Raw genomic sequence first — 24,834 nt, 5'->3', positions numbered from 1 at the left:
ATTAGCAGCGGGGACTGGTGGAGACCAAAACTGAGCCAAGAGAAGAATGAATGCTGGACTTACATTCATAATGTGGATTACCTCTAATGTTGTTAATGTTTGCGCCAACGCATTTGGAAATGTGAATGAACGTGTGCACCAAAATGATGATGATTATTAGGTGATTGCAATAAATGGTTCGATCTCTGCCCCACACAATGAAAGAAGACGACTTTTAACCTGTGCAAATGGATGAAAAATAAATTGTCCATCCAGTGAGAAAGAAGCCCATTAAGTAATACTGAAAAATGCGTGATTGGATGTCTGTGAATGCAACAGCAGCTATGAGTAACATCCAATTCTTTAATTGAGCTCAGATATAAAAACAATGATCTAATACTGGGCCTGGAACCACTGTGCACACAGAAATGCTTAATATGCTTAAATGGTTATCAGCTGTATAGAGGAACCAGAAAGCAAACAGTTTGCTGTTGCATTAACTAATGGCAGTTCCTGAACTCTCTGTAAATTTCATATTTTCCATTTATATGTCCTTCATTCACACGGTAGGACTCCTACATGTCAATCAGTGAAGGCGTTTGTCTGCGTGCAAGGCCGCACCCGCTGAGGTCACAGCAGCTTCCCTCATTGTCTAGTATCCAGTAAAGTTTCTGTTTACAATGGGCCCAGTGTACACGCTGCCAGGCTGAGATGGAAAACAAGCGAGGAGGGGCACCGAGCTGAAGCGTTTGTAGTCGCCTGTGGAGGAGGACGAGCAATGAGTGGAATTTCAATGAGAGGAGACGATAGGTAGAGAGACAATGATGACAGAGGACAAGAGAAAACGCTGCCGGGGTAGAGAAATCCTCGAGCTAGATACACGTCTCCCAACACCGGAGTGGTATTGTTCAGAGAGCTGAAGTGAAATGTTTTTGCTGTGATTGCTGTGAGTGCAAGTGTGAACTTTTGGCTCCAGGTGACAAAGTTGGCTGTGTAGTTTTACTGATCCAATAGACATAGTTTGTTATAGGCGTTACTTTTTCTTGTTATTGTTAGGAAACCCCTCTATTGTAAGTTTCCAGTCTCAGCACTCAACCTTGTTGCCTATTGGTCCTAGTGATCATTCACAGTACTGCAAAAAAAAAACCTTTCACAGGGCCCACTCAGACTTTATTATTATTTTTTGTTCAATGAAATTTGTAGAATTAGCCTTCAGCTCCAATGACTTTATCAGAGCTCTAAATATTTATAAAAGCTTTAGAGTTTGACACTGAAACTGCAAAAAGAAAAAACTGTTTTAAGACAGTTACCGTGTATTTAAGGTTGTTTAATGAACACAACTTAGTTTGATGTGTATTAGACACTCAGTGACAGCTGACTGTCATGGCTTTGGATTGGATAATGCTAATAATTTGTTTAGAGGGAAAAAGACTTTAACAGGCCTAAGCTATACACACTTTTTATGATCCTGCATGGATGATCAATAACACTGATCGTATCCCACAAATGGCATAGTTTGAATGGTTTAAATTTCTAACTGTAACAGCTGTGCTACTGGATGTCAATTTGTTTGAGAATAAGGTACAGTAAGCTCCAGGAGAAAGAAATGCTGAATGTGAGGTTGCATTGACATACAGAGGCTTGTGATAATGGCTCTCAATGGGAAACCAGATGACTTAAACTTGAATATGTCTGCTTTTATATCATTTTATATTCAGATCTCAGATCTTTGAACACTGTGCCAGGCCAACTGCATATAAAACACTGGGTTCAATATAAACCAGAGCAAATCTCGAAGAAGGCGATCAGCGACAGGATGTCAGTTCTGCACACTTAGCCTGCAAAGACCCCAGCTGTTGCTCTGATATTATTTCACAGACCTCTTCAGCGGTCACAGAGTGTTCCCACATAGTGAAAGCCCACCACAGGGACCCTCCAGAGCCTATCACTTGGGAAAACATTTTCTCTGCATTTGCCTTTTATTTGGCTGGCGAGGGAATGGAGGCCTGTTTGTGTTATGGGGAGGCGGTAGCTATGGAGACCTGTGTTTCTCAGACGAGCAGCATTCCAGATTATTTCTAACATCTCTTCTCTTTGCATGACTTGGAGAGCCTCGTCAATGTTAAACCATATCTTCAGGCGGAAATTAGTTTAAAAAAGAAAAGAAAAAAATCAGACACAAATGCATCCAGTTCCAGATCCAAACATGTCTGAAGAATCATATGTCTTGTATAAATAACATGTTATTAGAGTCTGATTTTTCACTGGTCTGAGGTTGGACAACCTTGGTAATGTTGCCAGGTATGTGGCTCAAAAAATCCCCCTGCCACAAGAACCTTTATTTGATTTGGTCCAAGAAGTAATTTATCGAGGAAAACCACAAGACTTTTATGATCCCATCCAACTGGAAAGAGAGTGGTTTGCCCTAAAAAAAACTAAAAAACACTCCACAGTGTTTAGGATGAATAGTTCCCCTTAAACTGTCGGATCATATATTTGCATGTTTTCTATGTTGTTTACTGTGTGGGGTAAAGCTGCTAAGCTTTGGGTCTGTAGTTAAATAGCAAAATAGAACTTGGTATATTTTGAGTTTAGAGGGTGGTGGTGTCTATTTCTAGCCTTTAACAAGCCCAAAATTACAACAGCAAAGGGAGGAAGGAATGGCTTATCACATATATCATTAGCACAGACAAGCTGTATACTGCAATACAAGACTTGTCACAGTAGTTTAGCAACTGATAAGGATGCCAATGCTGTGCCAAGTATTCAGTTCAGTTTTAGCCTCAGTCTTTTAGCTTTAGCCATCAAGGGCAAACAAAAGACATATTTTTTTAACATCACCTTAGACTGTTTATACTAAGGTGTACTGATTTCGAAAGAGCAATCTTGCAGCTGAGAGTGAGCTGTTGCACCATCATCATCTTGGCAGCGCCTGATTAAAAATGGGCAAATAGGAGGACACGTGGAGCTAAGGCCTTGGTGTATGTTATATATGTTTACCCAACAGTTGGTCAAAGAGTCCACACCCTTAAAGGTCTTTAAAATACTTAAAACAAGAGATTACATAAAAACAAATCTCTTAACTGCAGAAACCAAAACGATTTTAGTACCAGGATGTAAATAAAGATCACCATTTCAACATTCATTATAAGAGGTGCAGTTTTTTTTTTTCCCAATCTTCCTGCTTCCTATTGAAAGGCTTAAAGGGATAGTTCAACATTTTGGCAAATTGGCCCATTGCCATAATCGCTATAGTCATAGCAGTAGGTTCATTACCTTTAATTGTAGGTGTAAGCTATTTTCAGTACGGCGGAGCGCAGCAGCTGGCTGCTCAGAGCTACGCTATGGAGGCTAACGGAATTTCTTGGTTTCCCTCATTAAACTCATCAAATTCAACATCCCAAAACTCCACAGCGCTTTTGTAGACAAGTTGTGACCTGCACAACCACCACGCTATGAGATAATGACGGAACGATACGAAACGGAGCCGTTTTCGAGGTAAATACAGGGTAAATATGGAGACTGCTTGCTGAAAAACTGTCCCTGAACGCAACGCGCATCAGCGGTTTTGTATGAATTTACCTCGAAAACGGCTCCGTTTCGTATCGTTCCGTCATTATCTCATAGCGTGGTGGTTGTGCAGGTCACAACTTGTCTACAAAAGCGCTGTGGAGTTTTGGGATGTTGAATTTGATGAGTTTAATGAGGGAAACCAAGAAATTCCGTTAGCCTCCATAGCGTAGCTCTGAGCAGCCAGCTGCTGCGCTCCGCCGTACTGAAAATAGCTTACACCTACAATTAAAGGTAATGAACCTACTGCTATGACTATAGCGATTATGGCAATGGGCCAATTTGCCAAAATGTTGAACTATCCCTTTAAGGTTGGAGAAACTGCAACAAATGGGAGCTGGGGATGGCAAATGTGATGTTATCACGTTTCACTATTTATGTGCTTTATAAATTGTTTTGCTGTGTTTTGTTAAAGAATCAAAACGTGCAATTAACAAGTCAGACAGTGTCCAGTAAGTCCACTCCTCTGTGGAAATGCTGAGTAGGGAAAGGACACTCCTCTTCCTCAATAATAATCAACAATGTGCCCCTAAGCAAGTCATTGTGTCCCTCCAAGTCCCTCTAGTGCAGGATATCAAGATAACCAAAATGAGCTCCCAGATGTGAGTAGGCATGATTATGTCATGATTAAAAAAAGATATCACACACAGACACAGTGACAAATTTCCCTGGACAATTGAAGGTCAAAAACACACCACGGTGGATCCACTTACACGTTAAGCTTTGTCAGAATCCATTTACATCTACACACACTTCAAAAACACATCTCTGTATCTGGTGTACCGCTCAATGCAGCGTCCAGATCCCTCGTTGAGAGATAGCTCACAGCAGAGCTTCGCCGAGCGGCCAGCAGCTCACCACATCACACACGGCAATTACGAAATCTACAGCACTTGTTTTATCGAGACAGAGCTGAATTGAAGTCGAGTCACATGAGGGAATGGTTTCCTGGTTTTCCTGGAGGTGAGCCTCGCCACATTAAAAAAAGCTGCACGTCCAGGCCTCGATACCAAAGTAAACAGAGACGGTGTTTGATGTAGAGCTATGGACATAAAACTATGATCCTTTTTAAAATACTGCATTAAAATCACACAATTTATATTACAGAAGACAGCAACGGGGGCCGCCTGACAACTTTGTGGAACTAAATCTGTCAGCAAACAAAAGTTACACAGGTTCAATTTCCATAAATCCTTTGAAACAGTGCATTTCATTGGGATTACAGTTACATAAAAACCCACCACAGTAGGTGCACAGGGAACAATTAAAACAAATCTGAAGGTCGTCTTTTGATATACTGCGAACTTTACTTTACATCTGTGCAGTCGACATACCACCAGTACTGGCCAGCTGTCTGCAGTCAGTCTAATAATTTTCTCTGTTGCTGAACCAACTTCATGGAAAGACAGACAAACAGACATGCGCACCACGCGGCTGATTAATGACTCTGTGACTGCAACTCGACGTTCACTGGCATCCACCGATCATGTCCGAAGGAACGGTTAATTGGTTTTCCAGCAGCACTGAAGCATAAATATCATGAGATCTATTTTTTCCTTTTTTTTGTCCCATTCGCTCAATGAACTCTCCAGTTGCAGGGAGCATACTGTACAGTGGTTATTTTCCAAATACTGGCATTCAATTCAATTTGTCCCACTCATATTCTAAAAATGAAACATGGGAAACTGCGACAGGGCGGATAAATCGGCCTGTTAGACACGTCAAACATGCAAACTCAGAGGATCTACTAAGCATTCCTTCAGGGCGAAAGTTGCTTGTTTTCAGTGTCATTAGCAGCTTTAATAATGTGTGTATTTGCACACACAGCTGGCTCATTAGGTTCACGCTGCTTCAATTTTCTCCTGATGATGAGAGTCAAAACAAACAGAATCATGACAACGACTTTATCTCCCTGGATATTAGTACGTCAATCCTGAACGTTATGTAAACTGCATTTCCACAACACTCAGAAGTTAATAAAGTGGAACATCGTAACTTTTCCATCATCCAAACTACCTCGGTTATTGATTGACCGCAAAGTCAGCCCCGGCTGAAAGTCTACGGCCCGTCACCGGTCGCCGTTCCCGCTCCTTCTCTTTAACGTGAGTAACGAGGAGGAGGAGGAGGAGAAGAGCGCAAGCATGTAATTTCGGGCACTTTGTGAATCATTAGTCTGGTGATTGATCTGTAGTGGGGTTTATGTGGCATTTACAGGATAAAAATAGCCATTCAAAGCAGTTCGGCTGATGATTGCTTGCAGTGTTCAAGATTTAAGTGCAGTTTCAGTTGAGATTGAAACCAGGCATGAAGCTTTTAAAAGAATCAAAAAAAGAAAACCGCTGTGTGATGAAAATGGCCTGTTGGGAGTGGTGGATGAGGAAACCCGCTTGGATTGGTGGGTTTCTGCAAAAGCAAGTTCCAGAGCTGCTCTCACAGTGAAGTAAACCATTATTTTCTCACCTTGTTCAGAGAAACTCAGCTAGTTAAAGATTCAGGGGAACATTTTATTGACTTAGGCTTGTGATAAAAGACTAGACAAACCATATAAAGTCCCTGTCTGCCACCACCAGATTTCAATATCTGGCAGTCAGCTGTGACTTGTCGTTATAAACCAGAGCTGTGACAGTGGACAACCACACAAAACTCCAGTGATAATGACAATTGTTGGTTGTTCTCGTACCAAAACAAACATGGATAACAACCAGCTGGTTTTCATGGTTTACAGAGATTCAAATTCATGTTGTCAGGTCCAGACCAACCTCTGTTCAACCAGCTTCTGTAACTCCATGCCATCTATCATTTATAATTTCTTTTTCTGCTCTCTCTGACAGAAAAAAAGAAGAAGAAATAGACTTCTTCTTGGAAATCAGCATCCACTGCAGCTGTTGCTACAAAACTGAAACCTTAAACTACATTTACTTTTCTTTTTTTCATCCTTTTTTTTGTATTGTTTTACTTTGTTCGAAACTCAAAGACTCTCTTCCTGCTAGAGAAGGTCACTTTTTCATTTGATTTGATTTATTTGTCAGTAAAAGAAAGAACCCACAAACAACATTGGACCATGTATTAATAGTGCCATTCTTATCTAAACATGGTACGAGCACTGTTCCAAGGCTGGATTGTGGAGGTTAAAATGTCAGTGGGATTTTAAAACCCACTGGCCCACCGGCTTGCATTAAAAGCAGTGCAACCCAAAGGCCAATGGGAGATTGACCACAGCTTCATATAGCAGTTTAGTCTGAATGAGCTGCATAAAGGGTTTGTTCAAGATCCTGGTAGAGCCAGGTGAAGCTGTTTATTTATTGGAGTGTTTCCCGCTGATGACACCACATCATTGATCACTACTGTTGGTTGCAAATATCACGTATGTTTATGAAAACAGCTGGCAGTGACTAGATCTGAAGACATATGATCAGTCCAGTATAAAGAAATCTGGCAGTAAATAAACAAGATCAGGCGAAAGGGCCACACAGCAAAACTATTTTTTTTTTAAAAACAACAAAAAAAAGCTTGTTAAATGTCAGTAATAAATATTGTCACACAAAAGCAAGTAAATAAAAGGAAAGCATCAATATGGACAGAGTAAAGTTTCTACACATCTGCGTCAATTTAATAAGAGGCTTTGGCCTTCAGTGCATTACAGCAGACACAATTTAGCAAATGTTTTCCCTTAGCACTGTCACTTTAAAGGCAAACGGCCAGTGTAACAAAGACCTTTCACAGCTGACAGAAGACCTATACAGCTTCCTACTTACAAATTTTATTAAGAGGCTTTTGTCACTATGACGCAGAAGCATTCAGAATAAAATCTGACTATTGGCCACAGAGTTTGGTTCTGAATTTCAGCCTTGAAGGCCAATTTGGCACAGTAGCAGATCCTGGACATAGAAATTGTGTCGTACGAGGCAGATTTATGAGCCATCTTTAGTCCAAGTCAAGCCTGGTGATGTAGTGAACCATGTGGCCATCTAATAAAAACTTTAAAAAGGCGAAAGGAATAGAAAGGAAAGCAGGCTTGTAGCCGCTCAGTGGGACAGGCTTTCAGACTATTGATTGTTTTGACTGTTTGCCAAGTCTACAACGAGGTGAGACGAGACCCACTGAGATCCTACATACTGACAAATGAGTCCTGATCAATCAACTGCAAATCCCATGTCTGCATTAATGTGTTGCCATTTATGTTCCAAAAAATACAACAAAAATCTCTCTGTGCACCCTTTGCGTACTTCTAATAGGCCCAGTGGTGCTGAAAGAGCACGGCATGGGCCAAACATGAGGCTCTAATGAGCAGAAATCTTAACACATTCAGAGTTTTTGGAGGCACCAGCAGGGAAGTCATGAACAACTGAAAGGGAACGTCAACAGGTGCTAAATTATAGGCCCATGGTCAAGAGATATTTGACACCTCTGAGTGAAAACCGGCTTGATCTGAGATGAGGACGGAGGTTTTTGGAAGAAGGTTGTTCTGACATCAGTGAATGGAGGATGGAAGACGCCTTTAGGGCTGCAGAGAGGAGAAACTTGATTTAGAGTAGGCAGCAGAAGCTGTGGAGGCCAGTGAACAAAGAGAGGATTGTGTCTTTTGATTGCTTATTGAAATAATAACGGTGAAAACTATTCAACCAGACAAAGTGTAAATATTTAATCAACAGCGCTGGACATATTTCTGCTATTTACTTACTCATTAATCAATGATTCATCCAAGCAGAAAATCATAGTTTTGTAAGAGAATACAAAAACAGAGCGTAAGAAGAGAAAGGCAAGTAAGGAAGGTTTGCAGAGTTCAGCAGGAAACACTTAGAATCAGCGTTTCAAAAACAAGAATACCACTGAAAGTCATGAAAACATGTGGGTCTTAATCAGCCTCAACTGATCTCAGTTGTGCTTTAATTCCAAAATAAAATCCCACCTTCAGTCCCAGCGCTGTTTTATATAAAGTAATTGTCTGATTGTGGAAAATTGTAGTCATGCTTTTTTAGAAAAACAAAACGCTCCTTAATTTGATCCAGCATGCCTTTCTGCAAGTTGCCATTCAGTTAATGAGTTCCAGCAAAGCTGCTTTTGACAGTAAATATGAGGCGATATTGTAAAAGTGCCGCTCTGAGATAAGAGGAAAGACGCAGGTTTTGGACTTGTTGTTGTTGTTGTTGTTGTTGATATTGTTGTTGCTGTTGCTGTTGTAACATCAGAGAATGAGTGACAACCACGTGATGTGACACGAGGATCTGTCACCATGGTTTCAAGTTGACACAAGCTTGTTGACACGGAGCCTCATCGCCAGGATGCATGTGTGTATTAACAAGCAGAATATCAGATTGTGTGAGAGATACCTGAAGATGAAGCTGCTGCCGTTGCGAACCAGGAACCAGAGTCAGACTTGCATAGTTAAGAGTGAATTATAACGTTTCTCTCTCGGTCCGAAAACAAATTATGTGAAGCAGGTTACAGTGCAATGAATAGGCAAGTATGTGCAACAAATCTTAAAGCACTGAATGGGACTCCAGGGGGGGAGAACTGTGAAGCTAACTACTGCAACTGTCAAAACCAGATGTTGATGATATACAAGCACTCCTGGGTCAAATACATTATCTGATGTATCGAAGCAGCGGGCTACTTGTTTTATTCGAGCACGCATCCAAATTTTAATTCACAGATTTAGGACTGACAGTATTTCCTGTCAAACTGTTTTGCATTTACACTTGAATTTCAGTCTGGGTTTAGTCTGGGTGTCGTGTTTTCAGTTAAGCCCCATCCTTCTGTTGCTATGCCTGTCAAGCTTTCCAATTTGCAACAGCACAGATACACTGTACGGGCAGTTGACATCTCCTCGTACATACCTTCTGAGTCACATGCACCGTTTTCCGCTATCTATCCTAACCCTCCACACACTCATTCAATTCTTCACCCAATCACAGCCTCACACCATCCAATTAAAGAAGTCCTAATCTCAGACTCCACTCCTCACCATTACATGGCACTTAAACCATAGCTTAAACCATAGCTACTGAATGATTAATGGTTTATTACAATGTGCTGTATTAACATTCTTTTAAAATAGTAGGCTATTATCTAATAATCAATAACTTCTCCTTTGAAGAAGCTATGCCTCATACTGAAATATGTGATGTTTTTTTTCTTTTTATTACAAGTCACAATTGAGTTACAAGTGACTCAAGGGTGAATTTTCTTTCATATCTTTAAAAGGAAATGATCACACCATGGCCTCAGAAACATGCTGCCTCTTCATTTCCTGTTATTGAGGAACTCGCTGTTGCCATAGCAGCGCACACAACCCTCCCAACAAACAATTACCAGTTGCCAAGGAAATTACAGTTTACCACAGTGTTTATTTGTTTGACCTTTTTTCTTCCTACCAAATACTTGAGCTGCTGCCAGGTCCCAGCATTAAATGAGCCTTAATGACAATGGTTCACTGTTAGTCCAGTAGGTTTTAGACGAATGTTTTGAATTCATACAATATGACTGGTTTTAATGCAATCCTTTCTCTCACACACACAGACACAAAAACACACGCACACACACTCAATGATGCCCAATTTCTTCCCCTGACATTTCCCATGCAGATTCAAATCCCTGTCCTGGACTAACCCCAGGCAGCAGTGATTGCACATGCAACGTGTGAGTGTGTGCGTGTGTATGTGTGTGTGTGCATGTACATGAGTGTTACTGTTTTGATTGAGGGGCCCACGACTGAAAGCCATCCAATCCAAACATGGCTTGGACTTGTCTGCCATCTCTGATTTCTTACTGGAATATTTAGGTGACTCTTTGCAACCATGGGAAGAAAAGGAGACAGACTGATTCACAAACAGAAAAGTACACTGGGACACGTTGCTGGGTACAAAAATCATGACTGAAGAGTCAAATATTGGACATGTTCTTCCCACTCTTTAGAGCTGAATAACAGAGGTAAATGGTGCAATGCAGCTACAGCGTACATGTTTAGTTTTCACCCTAAGAAAAGAAACCAGACCTGTTGGCTACAAGATGTTCAGAGAAATGCAGCTCATTGGTAAAGTTGCAGCCTAACAATAAACCCACAGTTAATATTTTTAAACCACCACAGAGAGAGACAGAAACCTAAGAGGTGGACTTGCAGCACTCTAGCTGCCAGAAACTGTGAAGACATAGACATATTGACATACATATGTCAATGTAAGTCATCAATGCATGTTCACTGTATTGTCTGTCGTGTTTTTTCTTGCACAATAAAAAAAGGAAAAAAAAGAAACTGTGAAGACGTACAGTATAGTAATAGTTCAAACACCACAACATACTACTGCTCCCACAGCTTTTGAAGTATTTCAACACCTAAACAACTCAGAAAATCTTCCTGCCAGTCATCATGACATCAGGGTTCATCCACACAACACAACACAACACGTTTGGCGTTCACTCATCTTACCCAGGTAGCGTCATGCAAAAAGCAGCACAGGTATGTTCACACATCCCATTGGCTGCAGCAGTGGTAAACATGTTCAAACAAGCTAAGTAGTATAACTCAGCAGAGGACGAACAACATGATCAAAGAGCGACAACACCTACAAGATGATGTAATGCAAGGAAAGTGACTTTACTAAATGTCAGTGAATTGAGTGATAGTGATGTTCAGCATGACTGGGGAAAATCTTCAAACGCTAACACTGATGTTGTATGGGCTTAATCAATATTACATTTGCAATTTGTTACGTGCGTGTCGTATGCTGTAGGAAACCTGTCATTGCAATTTTCGCATTCTCAACATTGCATTAAGTCCTTTGGATCCTTATCCACTCTCATCATCTTCAAACTCTTTCTGATTACCAAAACGCATCGTTGCAGTTGTGAAAGACTGACAAAGCCACTTACAGTGCCAGGGCTAATCATGACATCTGCCTCTGATGTCAGGATGAATGATCAATCCGCAGACGATTAATCACCCCCGCCAACCGCAACGAAGTGCAGATGCTCCAGTGCTTCCTGCCATTTGACTCAGATCTCTTGCGTTGGATTGTGACATCGTGGGAAGCATCAAAGGGCGAGCAGAGATAAAGAGTGCAGACGGTGGCCCTGGAAAAACCTGGGTGTCTGCGAGAGAGAAAAGAAAAATAAACAGCGTGTGAACCTGTGCATCTCAAATCTTCCACCTAAAAGATTCCACTGTTCTGTTGTTGCAAGGAAACACGTTTGTCACTTCAAACACAGTGCCTTCTGCCATTTTGCAATCTCATGAGCCATCGTTTGGTATAAAGGGGTTTATTATGAGGCGTGAGCACATGTCAGTTTGGCTGTATAACCACCTGTTGCAGTTAGTGATGTCACGATTATAGATTTTCTTGGTACGATTATTGTCAGAGAAATAATCACGGTATTACGATTACCACGATTATTATGCACAACACTATGAATGTGTAAAATCAAATATAGTCAAAATATAATTACATTACACAAAATATTTTAAGTATATGTTAATATAGGAGCAATTATTGATCTCCCAGGGGAAGTGTTTGAAATATTAAAGTCATTAATTGTCATCTATACCAAATGTTTAAAGCAGAAGTAAGTGGTTCGGTCGTTTTCGCTAATGCTGCGTTCCAGGCAGGCTTTTGAAATCGTAAATTACAGCTTCAAGTCACAACTTACGACTTTGTAGCGTTCCAGGCAACCCACTCGTGTTTTTCCGACCTGTTTTACCGGTGAAAGTCACTATAACGGCCACTCGTAACTTCCGACCGGTGAACTCGTACCAGATCGAACTGGTATGACTTCACGGTCGGAAAAATACGAGTTTCCTTGAACGCACCATAACAGTCCTCGTCCCTACGTCGCCACATTCACGGCGTCCCTTGGCTGCACATAGAGTGCCTAGAGAGGCACTCTAGCTGCACACACAGCCCTGCATGCCGTTCTCTCTCCTCATTGGATAAAAACTGTAGGATACGATAAATGTTTTCTCCTCGACTCAGAGCAGAGCAGAGTGACTGACAGACCCGTGTTTCAGTCCAAACACTCTATGTAAGTGATTGCTGTCGGAAGATATAACTATTTAAGACTTATATTAACACAAATATATCACTTACTTCTGCTTTAAGTTCATTTTAATCATTTATTTATTTATTACAAATGACACGCTAACATTTAAATTTCCACCAATTCAAAGCTACGTTAGGTAAACGGACTAGTATTTGTGCATTTACTTTTACTTGCACATCTGTGCACATCTGCTTATATGGCACTGACATAATTGTTTGAAAGTGACTTAGGAATCTGTACAATAAATGAATTGTGGCGTTTAATACCGCGATTAATTGTGAAAACAAGTACCGTAATCGTGACATCCCTAGTCATCTTAGCATTTGAATTTCCAATCTTCTATGTGTCATTTATCTGAATATATACAGTATGTGTCATTTGTCTGAATAATACGCATATAGACATACTGGATGCAGTATGTTGAAATATTAAACCAAATACATCTACACTCACCAGTCACCTTGCTAGTAACAGGTTGGACCCATTTTTGCCTTCAGAACTGCCTTAATTTCTTTGTGGCAGGGATTCAACAAGGTGCAGGAAATACTTCTCAAAGGTTTTGGTTCATATTTACTTTGGCATCATGCAGATGGTGCAGATTTGTTGGCTCCACATCTATGGTGCAGATTCAAACCAGTCTGACCAATCTCCTCTGATCTCTGGCATCATCATCACCAAGGCATTTTCTCACAGGCAACTGCAGCACATTGGATATTTTCTGGTTGTGCATGAAAATCCCAGTAGATCAGCAGTTGTCTAGTAAGTTGTTACCACCTGATAGATGTTTGTGTTAACGAGCAGTGGAACAGGTGTAGTTACAATAAACTGGCTGCTGAGTGTTTGTGTACGGCAGAATTTTGTAACTAAGCTTATAAGTGTGTGAACGTGAAGCACTTCCCTCGATGACTCAGTCGCTCTGACAGCATGTGCTTCGCTGAATGGACACAGTGTCCTCCTCCAACAGGCTGTGGTGCTTCCTGGCCTCATGTTCTTCCCAGCCTCATCTCCCTCCTCTGGCTCTCAGATCTGGCAGAGTGATGGTCGAAAAAAAAAAGCCCTGCTCCGCCTTGTTTTGATTCACTCCCTGATTTCCCTATAAAACTGATGATTATGTTTGCTTGTGTTTTTGCTCTGTGTGACCCCGGATCCGTCACTGTGTATAATTACCCTGCTGCTCCTATAAACTCAACAAAACCCTGAAAATATTTAGCACAATTAAAATAAGCAAGAGCAAGAGGTTATTTTCACATCCATGACAGGAAACTTGACTTCATTTCAGAGCTCTACAATGCATTTTGAACTTTCTTCCGTCAACCGTCAAGCCAATCTCATTTTCCTTATTAATTCATGTTGAAATAAGACTTTTTTCTTGACTCCTGGATGATGAATTTCTTTTACAGACAGCAAGTATGAATGTAACTGGCCATGACTTAATGCTACAAAGTTTAGGAGCTCCCAGAGTCTTTATTTGACAGTAGCAGCTTTTACAGTAGCTCCTCTGTGTTTGGTGAGTTTCAGCCAAGGGGGGGGGGGGGTCACACTGAGCATTGCTTTTGGTCAGGACTGTTTGGATCATATGAAGTCCTGGGCCAGAGGTCACCACACAGTCTCCATGTGTTTGAATGATGTGAAAGGACCATAAATGAGTCCTGTGGTGGAAAACATGACATTATCATTTAGCTCACATACTGGAGGCCAAATCAAATCCACGTTTTTCAGTTAAATCATTATTGAGGTTTTTCAAACTGACTGTTTTACAAGATTTGAATGTTAAGCACTGTAGGTGGTTTTCCAGTGTTGCAATCCAATGTTTCTCAAGCTGAAATGCAACACAAAGTTCATCTGGAGGGAGGCGTATCCCTGGATGCCCCTCACCCCTCGAAATCTTACGTCTATTCTGCACTTGATTAGTGATGTCGAACATGAAAGCTGCGCATTAGCCTTGTCTAATTTTAAAGGAGGAGGGCTCATCATTGAGATATGTAATTACAAGGCAGTGAAAGAGACACTTAAGAGGAGCATCAACCTCAGAGGTTGGATGAGAGCCCAGTTCACCCCAAAGCCGCTGAGGTATGATCTTCAGCTACCTGGGTGGCTGGGGGAGATCATCTCTCTGATTAATCAGCTTCTGCCTGCCTGGCATCTCTGATTTAATGGAAACCAGCCCACGAAGCAAATTACAAGGCAAACCTTTCAACCCCTTTTTGAGATTAATACCAATCTCCAAACCCTGCAGGTAAATTTGTCACTGAAAACCAGAACTGACGTTGATGACATATCATTATGCCAAATTTTTTTGCTGTTTGGGTCTTTCCCCCCACGGTGCCAGCCAAGTATTTCCACCGTTGAGGATCGGATCACTCACGCTTCAAGTGTGGATAATAAGGCTGAAGGCTTTAAAACAAGTAATTGCAGTTTTGTCGTAATCTGTCCTTATTTGAACGTGTTGGCTACTGCTGCTGGTAACATTTCTTCTTACGCTTTTGCTGATCCCAGGAGAGTTTCCTGCCTGATGCCAGGTCTTCGGAGGCGAAGTTATGTGTGTTTATTGTGGTTTAACTTTAATCAGTCAGTCAGTCAGTCAAAGGTTCATAAACACAAGAACAATGGAAATTTACCTCTAACAAATTGACTTGGGCAGTGAGCACCTGGAGGATGTCCCAACCGAGTAAAAGGTTACCAAAGGTCTGGGTTGCGTCACCCTCACAAGTTTTCTGTTTGGTTGCCATGACGCCTTCATGAAAAGAATCCCCCGGGGGTTTGTTATCTTTTAGAAATCACTCAACTATGGCAGAAATCAGACAAAAACACACTTTGCACTGAAGGTGTGTCTGCATGTGAGGACACCACATTAAAGTAAGCATAACAACATAACAACCCCCATATAAACACACGCATGTACACATACACACACACACACACACACACACACACACACACACACACACACGCACACACACGCACAAAATCTTTTCAACCCAGCAGATCAGGTCACAAATTGTCCTGGACTCGGGTGTGATCTGCTTGTGTTGTAAGGAATACACCCAGGACTCTGAACTCAAAGTCAAAACAGAGTCATCATGCTTAAATCACAAGCCAATAACCTATAATCTCAGCTGTGCAGCAATTTGCCTGCTGGATTGGATCCAACACCACCTGCCACATTCCAGATGTGTTCACTGGAATTAATTAAAGATCATTCAAAACACTTAACATGAATGTAGATATTGTAAACGTAGGTGTGTGAGGTTGTTTATCAGCTCTGTGATATAGACTGGCGACCTGTCTAGGGTGTGTCCTGTCCACGCCCCATGTTAACTGGGATGACCTTGCAAGGGATAAGCAATATAGCCAATGGATGGATGAATGGAGAGTGAATGGCAGAAACACACAGAGCTTAGTCTCCCTGCCCACAAATTGATGTCCATCATGACGACAGTTAGAGAAGTAAAACATTCATAATTCATTGTCTTAAATTTACCCTTTGATTATGTTCCTACCAAGTGAAATTTGGTCTGAGGTAAAACGTATTTGCCGACCCCTTGTTCATGAGATAGACAAGCCCCCTATAGTAATCTAATTTATGTCTCACTTAGCTTTTTCAATCCTTCTCCTCTAGAAGTTTATCAATTATTTAGCTTTCTAAATTGTTCATTTGTTACTTTTAATGTGTGTTTGGGTTGGTAATTCATTAAACAGCTATAATTTAAACAACTACTCTTCAGTTTTTTCACAACATATCCTGAGCTAGCTATGCGTTTCAATCATGCATCTAAACTTATCCATTACTTTTCTCTTTTGATTTGAATTGCTAACTTATTTCTTTTTTTTTTTTTTTTTTAAGTATATTTTTCGGCTTTTTTTGCCTTTATTTGAAAGTGATGACAGTAGAGATAGACAGGAAATGGGGAGGCAGAGAGAGGGGGAATGACACGCAGGAAAGGTCTGCCCAACGCGGGATTCGAACCGGGGACGCCTGCGGCGAGGACTGTAGTCTCTACATGGGGCAGCCGCTCTACCCACTGCGCCACGCACCGCCCCATGCTAACTTATTTCTTTCAATTAATTAATTAATCATAAAGTTATTGATTAGTTTTCAAATTAGTTGAGCTACATCTATATTTCTGTGACACTAACTGCAGAGGAAGGCTACATGCTGTAGTAAAGCTGGTTGGGAATCACTGGTGTGTTACTCTCTACTATACGACTGTAAACAGGCAGCTTGTGCAGCTGGATACACAAAGGTGTGTGTGTGTGTGTGTGTGTGTGTGTGTGTGTGTGTGTGTGTGTGTGTGTGTGTGTGTGTGTGTGTGTGTGTGTGTGTGTGTGTGTGTGTGTGTGTTTGTCTATAGTCACCTGACCTGTACTATTCATCGGGGTGGGTTATCTTGCCATTATGCAATAGAATAGACCAGTGGAGTCATTATCAGGGTGATTATGACAGGGAGGTCCCTTTTATTGACATCATACGTCACACTGCAGAGTAAATAATACAGGAGTAAACCTTGGCTGTTTTCCAACTTGACATTGGTGGGAAGGTGCAGTTTTAACAGGGAATGGTAACACAGTGTGTTTACGTTGTTTAATCTATGGTTTATTTTATTGCAGATATTATTTTCAGTAATCAGCATTGTTTGATTTAGATGGGAGCCCTGTTACCATCGTTCAAAATGAATCTTATCAAAATACACTAATAATATGAACATATTATTAGTGTATTTAGATTTTTTAGACATATTTCAGTTTAAAATTTTACCACTGGTCCATCTTAAGGATATCATAGGGATATTGTGACATACACCCCTTTATCATTTACATTTCAAAAAGTTCAGTGCTCCAAGCGATGACTTTTTGTGACCCCAAGATTATGTATGGAGGTGCTATGCTAAATCTTATCATGACTGTTCACACAGTTCTGCTGCAGCTCTGTCTCTCTCTCTTTCTGTTGATCTCTGAGGAGGTGTTAAATGATCTTGGCAAAAGGAAACCGGGCCTGTGCAGGAGAACAAAAGAAATGCCTTTATACAGTACATTAATAATTAATTGTTTGGCCCACTGAGGCATGCAGGATTAGTTAACGCACTATAGCATGAAATCCCAAAGACCCTTATCAGGTCCAGGTGTTGGCACGCAGAATCTGAACTTTAGTCACAGTGATGAAATATGTCTTGTAAATGCCAAAAAAATAGAATGTATTTCTTATTTTATTATGCACTAGCCTATAAGTATACATTTAAATCACCTGAAGATCCTTGGAAATGGTGAATATGGCTAGTTTATCTTTTTACGCAGACTTTAAATTTTATTTATTTTTTTTTATTTTTTACTTGTGACCCTTTAAAGTTCAGCAAAGTTAACTTGAGACCAGCATGATATGCTTATATGCGTGCCATGAGCTAGTTTTACTTCTTGCTTATATTGTTTGTTTTTTGGTGAGCCTGCATAAGGAAGCCTGTTCAGTATTTCACAAGAAAACTGTAGAAATGAGAGAAATGTCTGAGAACAAACAAGAAAATAAACCAAAAAAAAAACCCTAACTTTGCTTAATTATTAATCACCTGTGGCGCCTGACAACTATTTTGTGATCCCTTGGAGTGATTCCAGATTGATAAAATGAACACTTGTATGATTAAGATAAAAAACGCACAATTGCATGTGTCAATAACTCATCGTATCATCATATAAATCTACATCATCGTACTCATCACATGAAACGTTATTGTAGAGGGGTTGTTCCATTGAATGGGGGAGTTGCTTTGCAGTAGCTTAATTCCTTGTGATGTTTTGTGCACGCACACGCACAGACTCATCACAAGCCTCTCCCCCCCGTTAGAAAAAAACAAAAAAGTTTCAGTCGAACTATTTCCTCGGCGCTATAAATAAAAGGACGGAGCGCACATCTGCACTTCACAGCGAGGCGTGGCCAGTCGGAGCTGACAGGTACAACCGCAGGATACCTATTCAACTTTTCTCTGAGGCAGATCAACTCCAGCTACAGCAAAATGCCAAAGTGCCCAAAGTGCCAGAAGGAAGTTTACTTCGGTAAGACTGACTGTGTTTACTTTGAGTCTCCTCCAAATTATGGTCGTTTTACTTAAATATCGTCTTTTATGCATGGGCACATTTCCTGGTTAAAAAAACGTGTCGCTTCTCTGCACTGAATGAAGAAACAGGAAGCTGTATGTGTAACCAACAGTGAAAGAGGTGTCAAGCACAAGTGTGCAAGCATGTACTTTTGAATACATGCTATTAAAAGAAAATGTGAAAAATCTACTCCATTATAAATTAAAATGATGCTCATGTGCACATTTATATATACACAAGTTCATTATCAGTTTCATCAGCAAAATGTACTGACTGTGCAAAGTGGCTTTTGTCAGTTTCATATTATTACATATTTGGCTTATAAATCTATAAGCAATACTTGAATACTGTAGTTTCTGAGGATGGAGGTAATTTGATATACCTCATTTGGATAGATTCATCCATATAATGCATACAAGTGAAGTTTTTGAGTTACCTCAGAATTGCAGTCTAGTTTACTTGAGACCATAAGTAAAAGTACTTAGTTACTCTCCACTATTTTAACTTGTAATCGAGTATTTTTACATTATGGTACTGCTGCTTTAAGTGATCTGAGTGCTTCCTCCATGCACTACTGATTACCAGAGATACATTGGCATGTAAGCGTTTAGTTTTATGTGCAGCAGCCTACTTTTAACAGCTCTATTTTTGTTTGGCCATTAGTATCTTCATAATAGATCATACTGCATAAATTCAAGTTGTGCATGTAAATTATTAATCTGAAAAATGATCAAATAGAGATGTGAAATGAATATCAAGATAGAAGTAGAAATCAGCGAGAAAGGGGCACTTGAGTGTACTTGAGTAAATGTTCAAGCTACTTTTAATCATTGAAGTTTTATCACTTATTATTTATTTACTTGCTTATTTTCTTTACCAGTGTAGGTATCTGTCTAACTCTCTGTCTGCGTGTGTGTGTGCAGTTTGCAGATGAATGCCTTGTGGTCTCTGAGGGTCAGTGCACTCTGCAGGCTGCCTTGTTATCACGTTACTCAGGAGTTTAAAGCCTGCGCTCCCTGCAGGAACTAAATTGTCTTTCTTGATGATTCATGAGCGACATGAGTAACGACTGGATGGAGCAGGGGAGGCAGGTTTCTTTTTCTGCTGACATCTTTGCTATCCAGTAGGTCCATCTCGTGAGGACACAATCAAAGCAGCGACCTACTACTTCATCCAGGGGAGGAGAGGAACAGCTCCATTTTTATTTGCGTCTTAATCCATTTACCACATTGTCTCCGGCTCAGTAGTGCGACAGAGTAAATCTCCAGAGAGATGCACAGGCCAATACAGAGTCTTTGGACTGTCAGACAGATGAATTGATCTAGAGACTGGGGAGCCGTCCTTTCCTTTCTCCTCTTCTGGCTAAAACAAGCAAAGCAATTTGTTTGGGACAGAACAAGCCAACCAATTTTGTCCCCCCCACCCTGTAGCAGAGGAGGGAAATATTATATCTGAGGGAGTAGTAGCCTCAGACGAGGCTTTGTGTTCTTCTTCTGGATGCACAGTCTTGTCATTGTCCTGAACTGTCTGCAACCGTCTCCCACCAAGACACTTTTTTAATGTCTCAGTCTCAGATCGTCTCCATCACACCTCTCCCATCGCCCTCCCCCTCCTCTCTCCGTCTCTTCCGCTACTCATCAGTCGTAAGGTTACTGAGCTCTCAGATGGAAACAATCAGGCTACTGCTGCTTCGCTAAATGATGGAGGGGGGTCTGGTTGAAATCCAAAAGAAAAGAAAAAAACAAAGAGAGAGGGAGAGACTTTGTTCTCACTGGAAACTTTGCATATACTGACTGAAAAAAACACTGACAGGTAGTGAAGATACAGAGACTGCGCACTAACATGTCAATGTGTACATTAAAAAAAACCAGTTCATCGACCTTAAATGAACTCTGGCAGGCAGAGTCAGATGAGAAGATTGTCAGCTCCCTCATATACAGTATATATCTGTCTGTTCCGTTTAAAGCCACAATTAGCAGGATAAAGACAGGAAACAGGACATGGGCTCCGTCCAAAGGTAATAAAGTCCACCTACTGTCTCCGCTAAGTTAGCTGTCTGACTGCTGGGTGTGTCTTCAGCCTACAGTCATGAGGGTGGCATCACTTTTTTCCCTCTGTAATAAGAAAAGAGTCAAAACGATGAACTATTCCTTTGACATCTCATTGAACCTTAAACTTTAGTTGATTGGAGGAGTTTGAGTGTATTTAAGGCTATTCACATCTCTAAATCCTCGACAAAGCGTTATATCGGAATGAGGTGAATAGCTGAGCAGCCTCCCCTCACAGTGTGTTTTTCCATTCAGATTTATGTGATTGTTTGTACTGGACTGCTTCCATAATGCTCCCAGTTGGTGTGAGCTGATGGAGAGGGCAGATTGGATTATTCTTCTGTCTGTCACACCTCATTGCTAACTCATATCATCAGGTAAAATAAATAACCCATGCACAAAAGTGAGCTTTATCAGCTCCGCAATACAATTGAGAGAAAAGCAGCACCCACGGGCATCAATGGGACTGATCTCTCTGGCTTTTTTTTTTTTTTTTAACTGTGAGAGACTGTCCTCAATTGCTCCTCTGACAAGCAAGAATCCACTGTTTGCTCAGTCCACTGCTTTGGTATTTGAAGTTAAGTACAGTAATTACTTGGGGTCAGAGTTGCGTTCCAAGTCCTGCCACATTTTGCTGAAATGTTTTCAGCTGACGGCTGACCCCACCCTGGAGCGCTTTCTCCGTTTTCCACTGCCTGTTGCATAATCTCATGCCACATCGGGGCTATTTTTAGAGAGGAAATATGTCATATCCTAATATTGTGGGAAGGTTTTAGGCTCATGTCCTCACCTGAACCATGTGTTTTTTTTATTTACGTTGGCCGCCCCCTTCTGACTTTTTGTCACGTTTCCAGAGAGTCTGCAGACATTGCTCATGCTTTGTGGTGATTAGTTACAACATATGTTTTGAGGGGATGGCCTCAGATCACGATAACACTTCTACATTTTCGACATTTCCTGTGGTTTGGTCTCAGTGGTCACCCTCCCCGAGCAAAGCAGCTTCCTATCCGTCTTTGCATCGAGATTCTCTGTCTCTGGTGCAACCACGTGGTCTCAAAAGTCGCCTGAGACCTTGTCCATCCCCTTCGATAAAGCCTCGGGTTCTTCCCTTTGTTTACAGTCCTCCTGAGGGACGTTTGCACAGATCAACCCTGCAGATAAAGACAATCTTTATCGTAGTTTATGAAGCGGAAAGGAGGACGAATTCCCCAGGGACACTCAGTCCTCTTTTTCCTATCAAGCACCACGCCCAGAAAATGTTTCCAAACTTATCTGCAGAGAGCACATCTCATCTTGTTGGTTTTAAAACTGATAAATTCCAAGCACTGTGACTCATTAAGTGACCAGCAGACCCTGAGTGGAGGAGTGGACCCTGTGCCTCTCCTCCCCAGACAACACTAGCTCTCTTTGTGATGGAAGGATCGAGGATGTGATTATTAATATCCTGCTGTTTGGTGTGTGTTGCAGCTGAGAGGGTGACGTCGCTGGGTAAGGACTGGCACAGGCCCTGTCTCAAGTGTGAGAAGTGCGGCAAGACGCTCTCACCAGGCTCACATGCAGAGGTGAGAAATCTGGATTACACAACATTGATACTATACTGTACATCCTGTAACTGTGAATCCCATTTGCAGGGTTTTATCAAACCTGAGGGAAGTATTGAACCTGCAGCTGAATCTACAATATTCATGTTCATTTTTCAATAAGATTAATTAACTAAAAGCAAACTGACTGAAATTCACATAGATATTTACAGTTGTTACTGACAATGCAATCTGTTTATGAGCTGCTGATCATATCACATTACAAAGGCTTAAAAGTTAAGTTTGAAAATGTTTTTTGATCTCGTGAGTCTCATTTTATGTAACATTCACTCTGCATGTGTCACTTTAATATTTAACCGAGTGTAAATTTGACTCTGTTTATTACAGCATGATGGCAAGCCATACTGTAACAACCCCTGCTATGCTGCATTGTTTGGACCTAAAGGTAAGCACATTCTCTGCTCATTATCTGTTTTGTTTTTTTACACAGTGAATGAACTCTCTCTGACCCCCCTGACGCTGCAATCACAACATCTGCACTTTAAAACACTGTAAAAAAAAAAAAAAAAAAAAAACAACCAAGTAACAGTTGTTGCCCTGGCAGCTGTGAAGGCTCAGTCACCTTTATTGGTCATAAGACTTTGTCTTGTCCAGTTAACGCCCATCATGTGGACAGGGTTTTGTATGTGATAATGCTGAAGCTGATATGTCACCTGATATGAAGCACGTGTTATGTAACACTCCAGAGGAAACAGCAAGAATTTGGTGTCAGATTCTTTCCGAGCTACTTTCATTTCCTATTGAATTTTTTTAATTTCTGGTGTAAATGTTAATTCCTCTTTTATTTTCCTCTCAGGTTTTGGTCGTGGTGGAGCTGAGAGCCACTCATATAAATAGAAAGGTATCATCCATTTCTTCATCTTCATCATCATTTGCATTTACGTGCATTCATTCGTCCCCGCCACACATTTACATAATATTTGTTAAAGGTGTACAGAAAAGAAAATTGAATTTGAGCCCACTCTGGGTCATAAAATTAGTGTAATAACTCATCTATCAGACGATGTAGGCCAAACTTTGTGCAAAATTCTATTTTTGAGTAAATCCGTGATGAAAGTGTGTATTTTAGTGTAGTTTTTTTTTTCGTATTGGATAATGCAGGCGCACGGATTATACGTCAGCCTGTACACGATTCACTAGCCACTGATATTGGATCCGTAATCCGTCATTCAAACGTCTGAGACACGCACACACACGGAGCTCGGGCTCGCCCCAAGCTTTGAATATCCCGCCCGCTCGATAACGACCAATCAAATTCATTTTCCTTACTCGGGTAAACTCGTGTTGCAGCTCGTGACAACTCGGCGCGACAAACGGGACAAACGGCCATTTCTGTACACCTTTAAGCCAAACAGAGACCATCCTTGTACTTTGCACCTGTCTGATGTGTGTTTTGACTCGTTCTCAGGTTCAGGCGTCGCAGTAAAGATGTTGCTTGGAAACAAGATTGAAGCAGAGGTCACCATGTCCCGTCAACAACCAGCAAACACACACACACACTGCACTCTGATTGAGAGGAAACATTTTGACTGCATGTGTTTTTATTTCTTGTTTTGTTTTTGTTTTTTTGTCTCTGTTTTCTGAAGATGATTGTGTATTTCTTGATGTAGTCATGAAGTGGTTGTCCTCTGGTCCCCCATGATCATTCTGATTAAACACTTTTTAAAATTTGTGCCTTTTTTTATTTATCCTTTTCAGTCTCTGTGACAAACATCCATCGATGAAAGCTCCTCTTTTCATTTGCCAGTGTTCTCTGTATAATTGAATCTCTGCTCCCTGATCCAGTTAAACCCATAACACATGGGAATGTTCAGCATTTTATTTACTAAAATTAGACTCTTTAATCCTTCAGGACCTGTGTTGCCAAGTAACACCATGTTTTATGCTTGATTATTGAATAGCTTATAAAGTTATGATCAATATTTTATTATTATATTGCCCTTACTGCAGCCTCTCATCACATAAAGAGAACTGTATTTGTATGAGGAGGTTTGAAGACCTCAATAGACATGACATTGTTCTAACTGGGACCGAATGTTCACACTGATCTTTGGAAACATTTGATGACATAACAATCTCACCTTATGATCAATTTAGTAGCTGTTTTCTTCACAAAGGAGAAATGCACTCTGCTTTTCATTTGTTTTATTCATGGATCTCCTGAAATAAACCAATTCCAGGGATGTAGTGAGTTATAATGATAATATTTTACAGTCGTGAAAGAGAAATAAAGAAATAATACATCAGTGCAATTAGATGAAGAGCACAATATTCTCCATTGTAAGTTGTTTTACTCCATATGTGAGCCCTGACTTGACCTTTGACAGTGTCTGACATCATAATTTCACCTTGGAAACTGCTCAGAAACATACAGTTTTATCATCTATGGTTGGTTGGTCTATGCTGAGGAAGATTTTGTGCGACTATTGAAAGCTCCTGAACAGATTGTAAATGAACCTGATGGTAACACTGCTCCCAAACTCGAGAATTCACTTTCACTCTCAGCCTAAGTCAAGTTT

General features: G+C 40.8%; 1 protein-coding gene across 1 annotated transcript; it reads left to right on the top strand.

The window, feature by feature from the left end:
• Positions 1 to 18,486: 18,486 nt before the first annotated feature.
• On the top strand, positions 18,487 to 23,987 carry crip1 (cysteine-rich protein 1). The gene is made up of 5 exons (XM_085767186.1): positions 18,487 to 18,624; positions 22,182 to 22,276; positions 22,643 to 22,700; positions 23,112 to 23,156; positions 23,724 to 23,987. Exons 1-4 carry the CDS (start codon positions 18,585 to 18,587, stop codon positions 23,150 to 23,152), a joined length of 234 nt encoding a protein of 77 aa, XP_085623312.1. The 5' UTR covers positions 18,487 to 18,584; the 3' UTR covers positions 23,153 to 23,156; positions 23,724 to 23,987.
• The last annotated feature ends 847 nt before the right edge of the window (positions 23,988 to 24,834 follow it).

Source organism: Trachurus japonicus, chromosome 22, assembly GCF_045865225.1.
Source record: "Trachurus japonicus isolate A0001 chromosome 22, Traja_1.0".
Taxonomy (NCBI): Eukaryota; Metazoa; Chordata; class Actinopteri; order Carangiformes; family Carangidae; genus Trachurus; species Trachurus japonicus.
Note: the sequence above shows the minus strand (reverse complement) of the source record. Positions and strands in the feature narration are given on the sequence as shown.

What these genes read in the sequence shown, in the direction of transcription:
- crip1 (XM_085767186.1), top strand. Translation starts at nt 18,585, where the DNA reads ATGCCAAAGTGCCCAAAGTGCCAGAAGGAAGTTTACTTCG. An exon ending in CCAGAAGGAAGTTTACTTCG is followed by an intron (nt 18,625 to 22,181) that starts GTAAGACTGACT and finishes TGTGTGTTGCAG; the next exon opens with CTGAGAGGGTGACGTCGCTG. An exon ending in CACCAGGCTCACATGCAGAG is followed by an intron (nt 22,277 to 22,642) that starts GTGAGAAATCTG and finishes TGTTTATTACAG; the next exon opens with CATGATGGCAAGCCATACTG.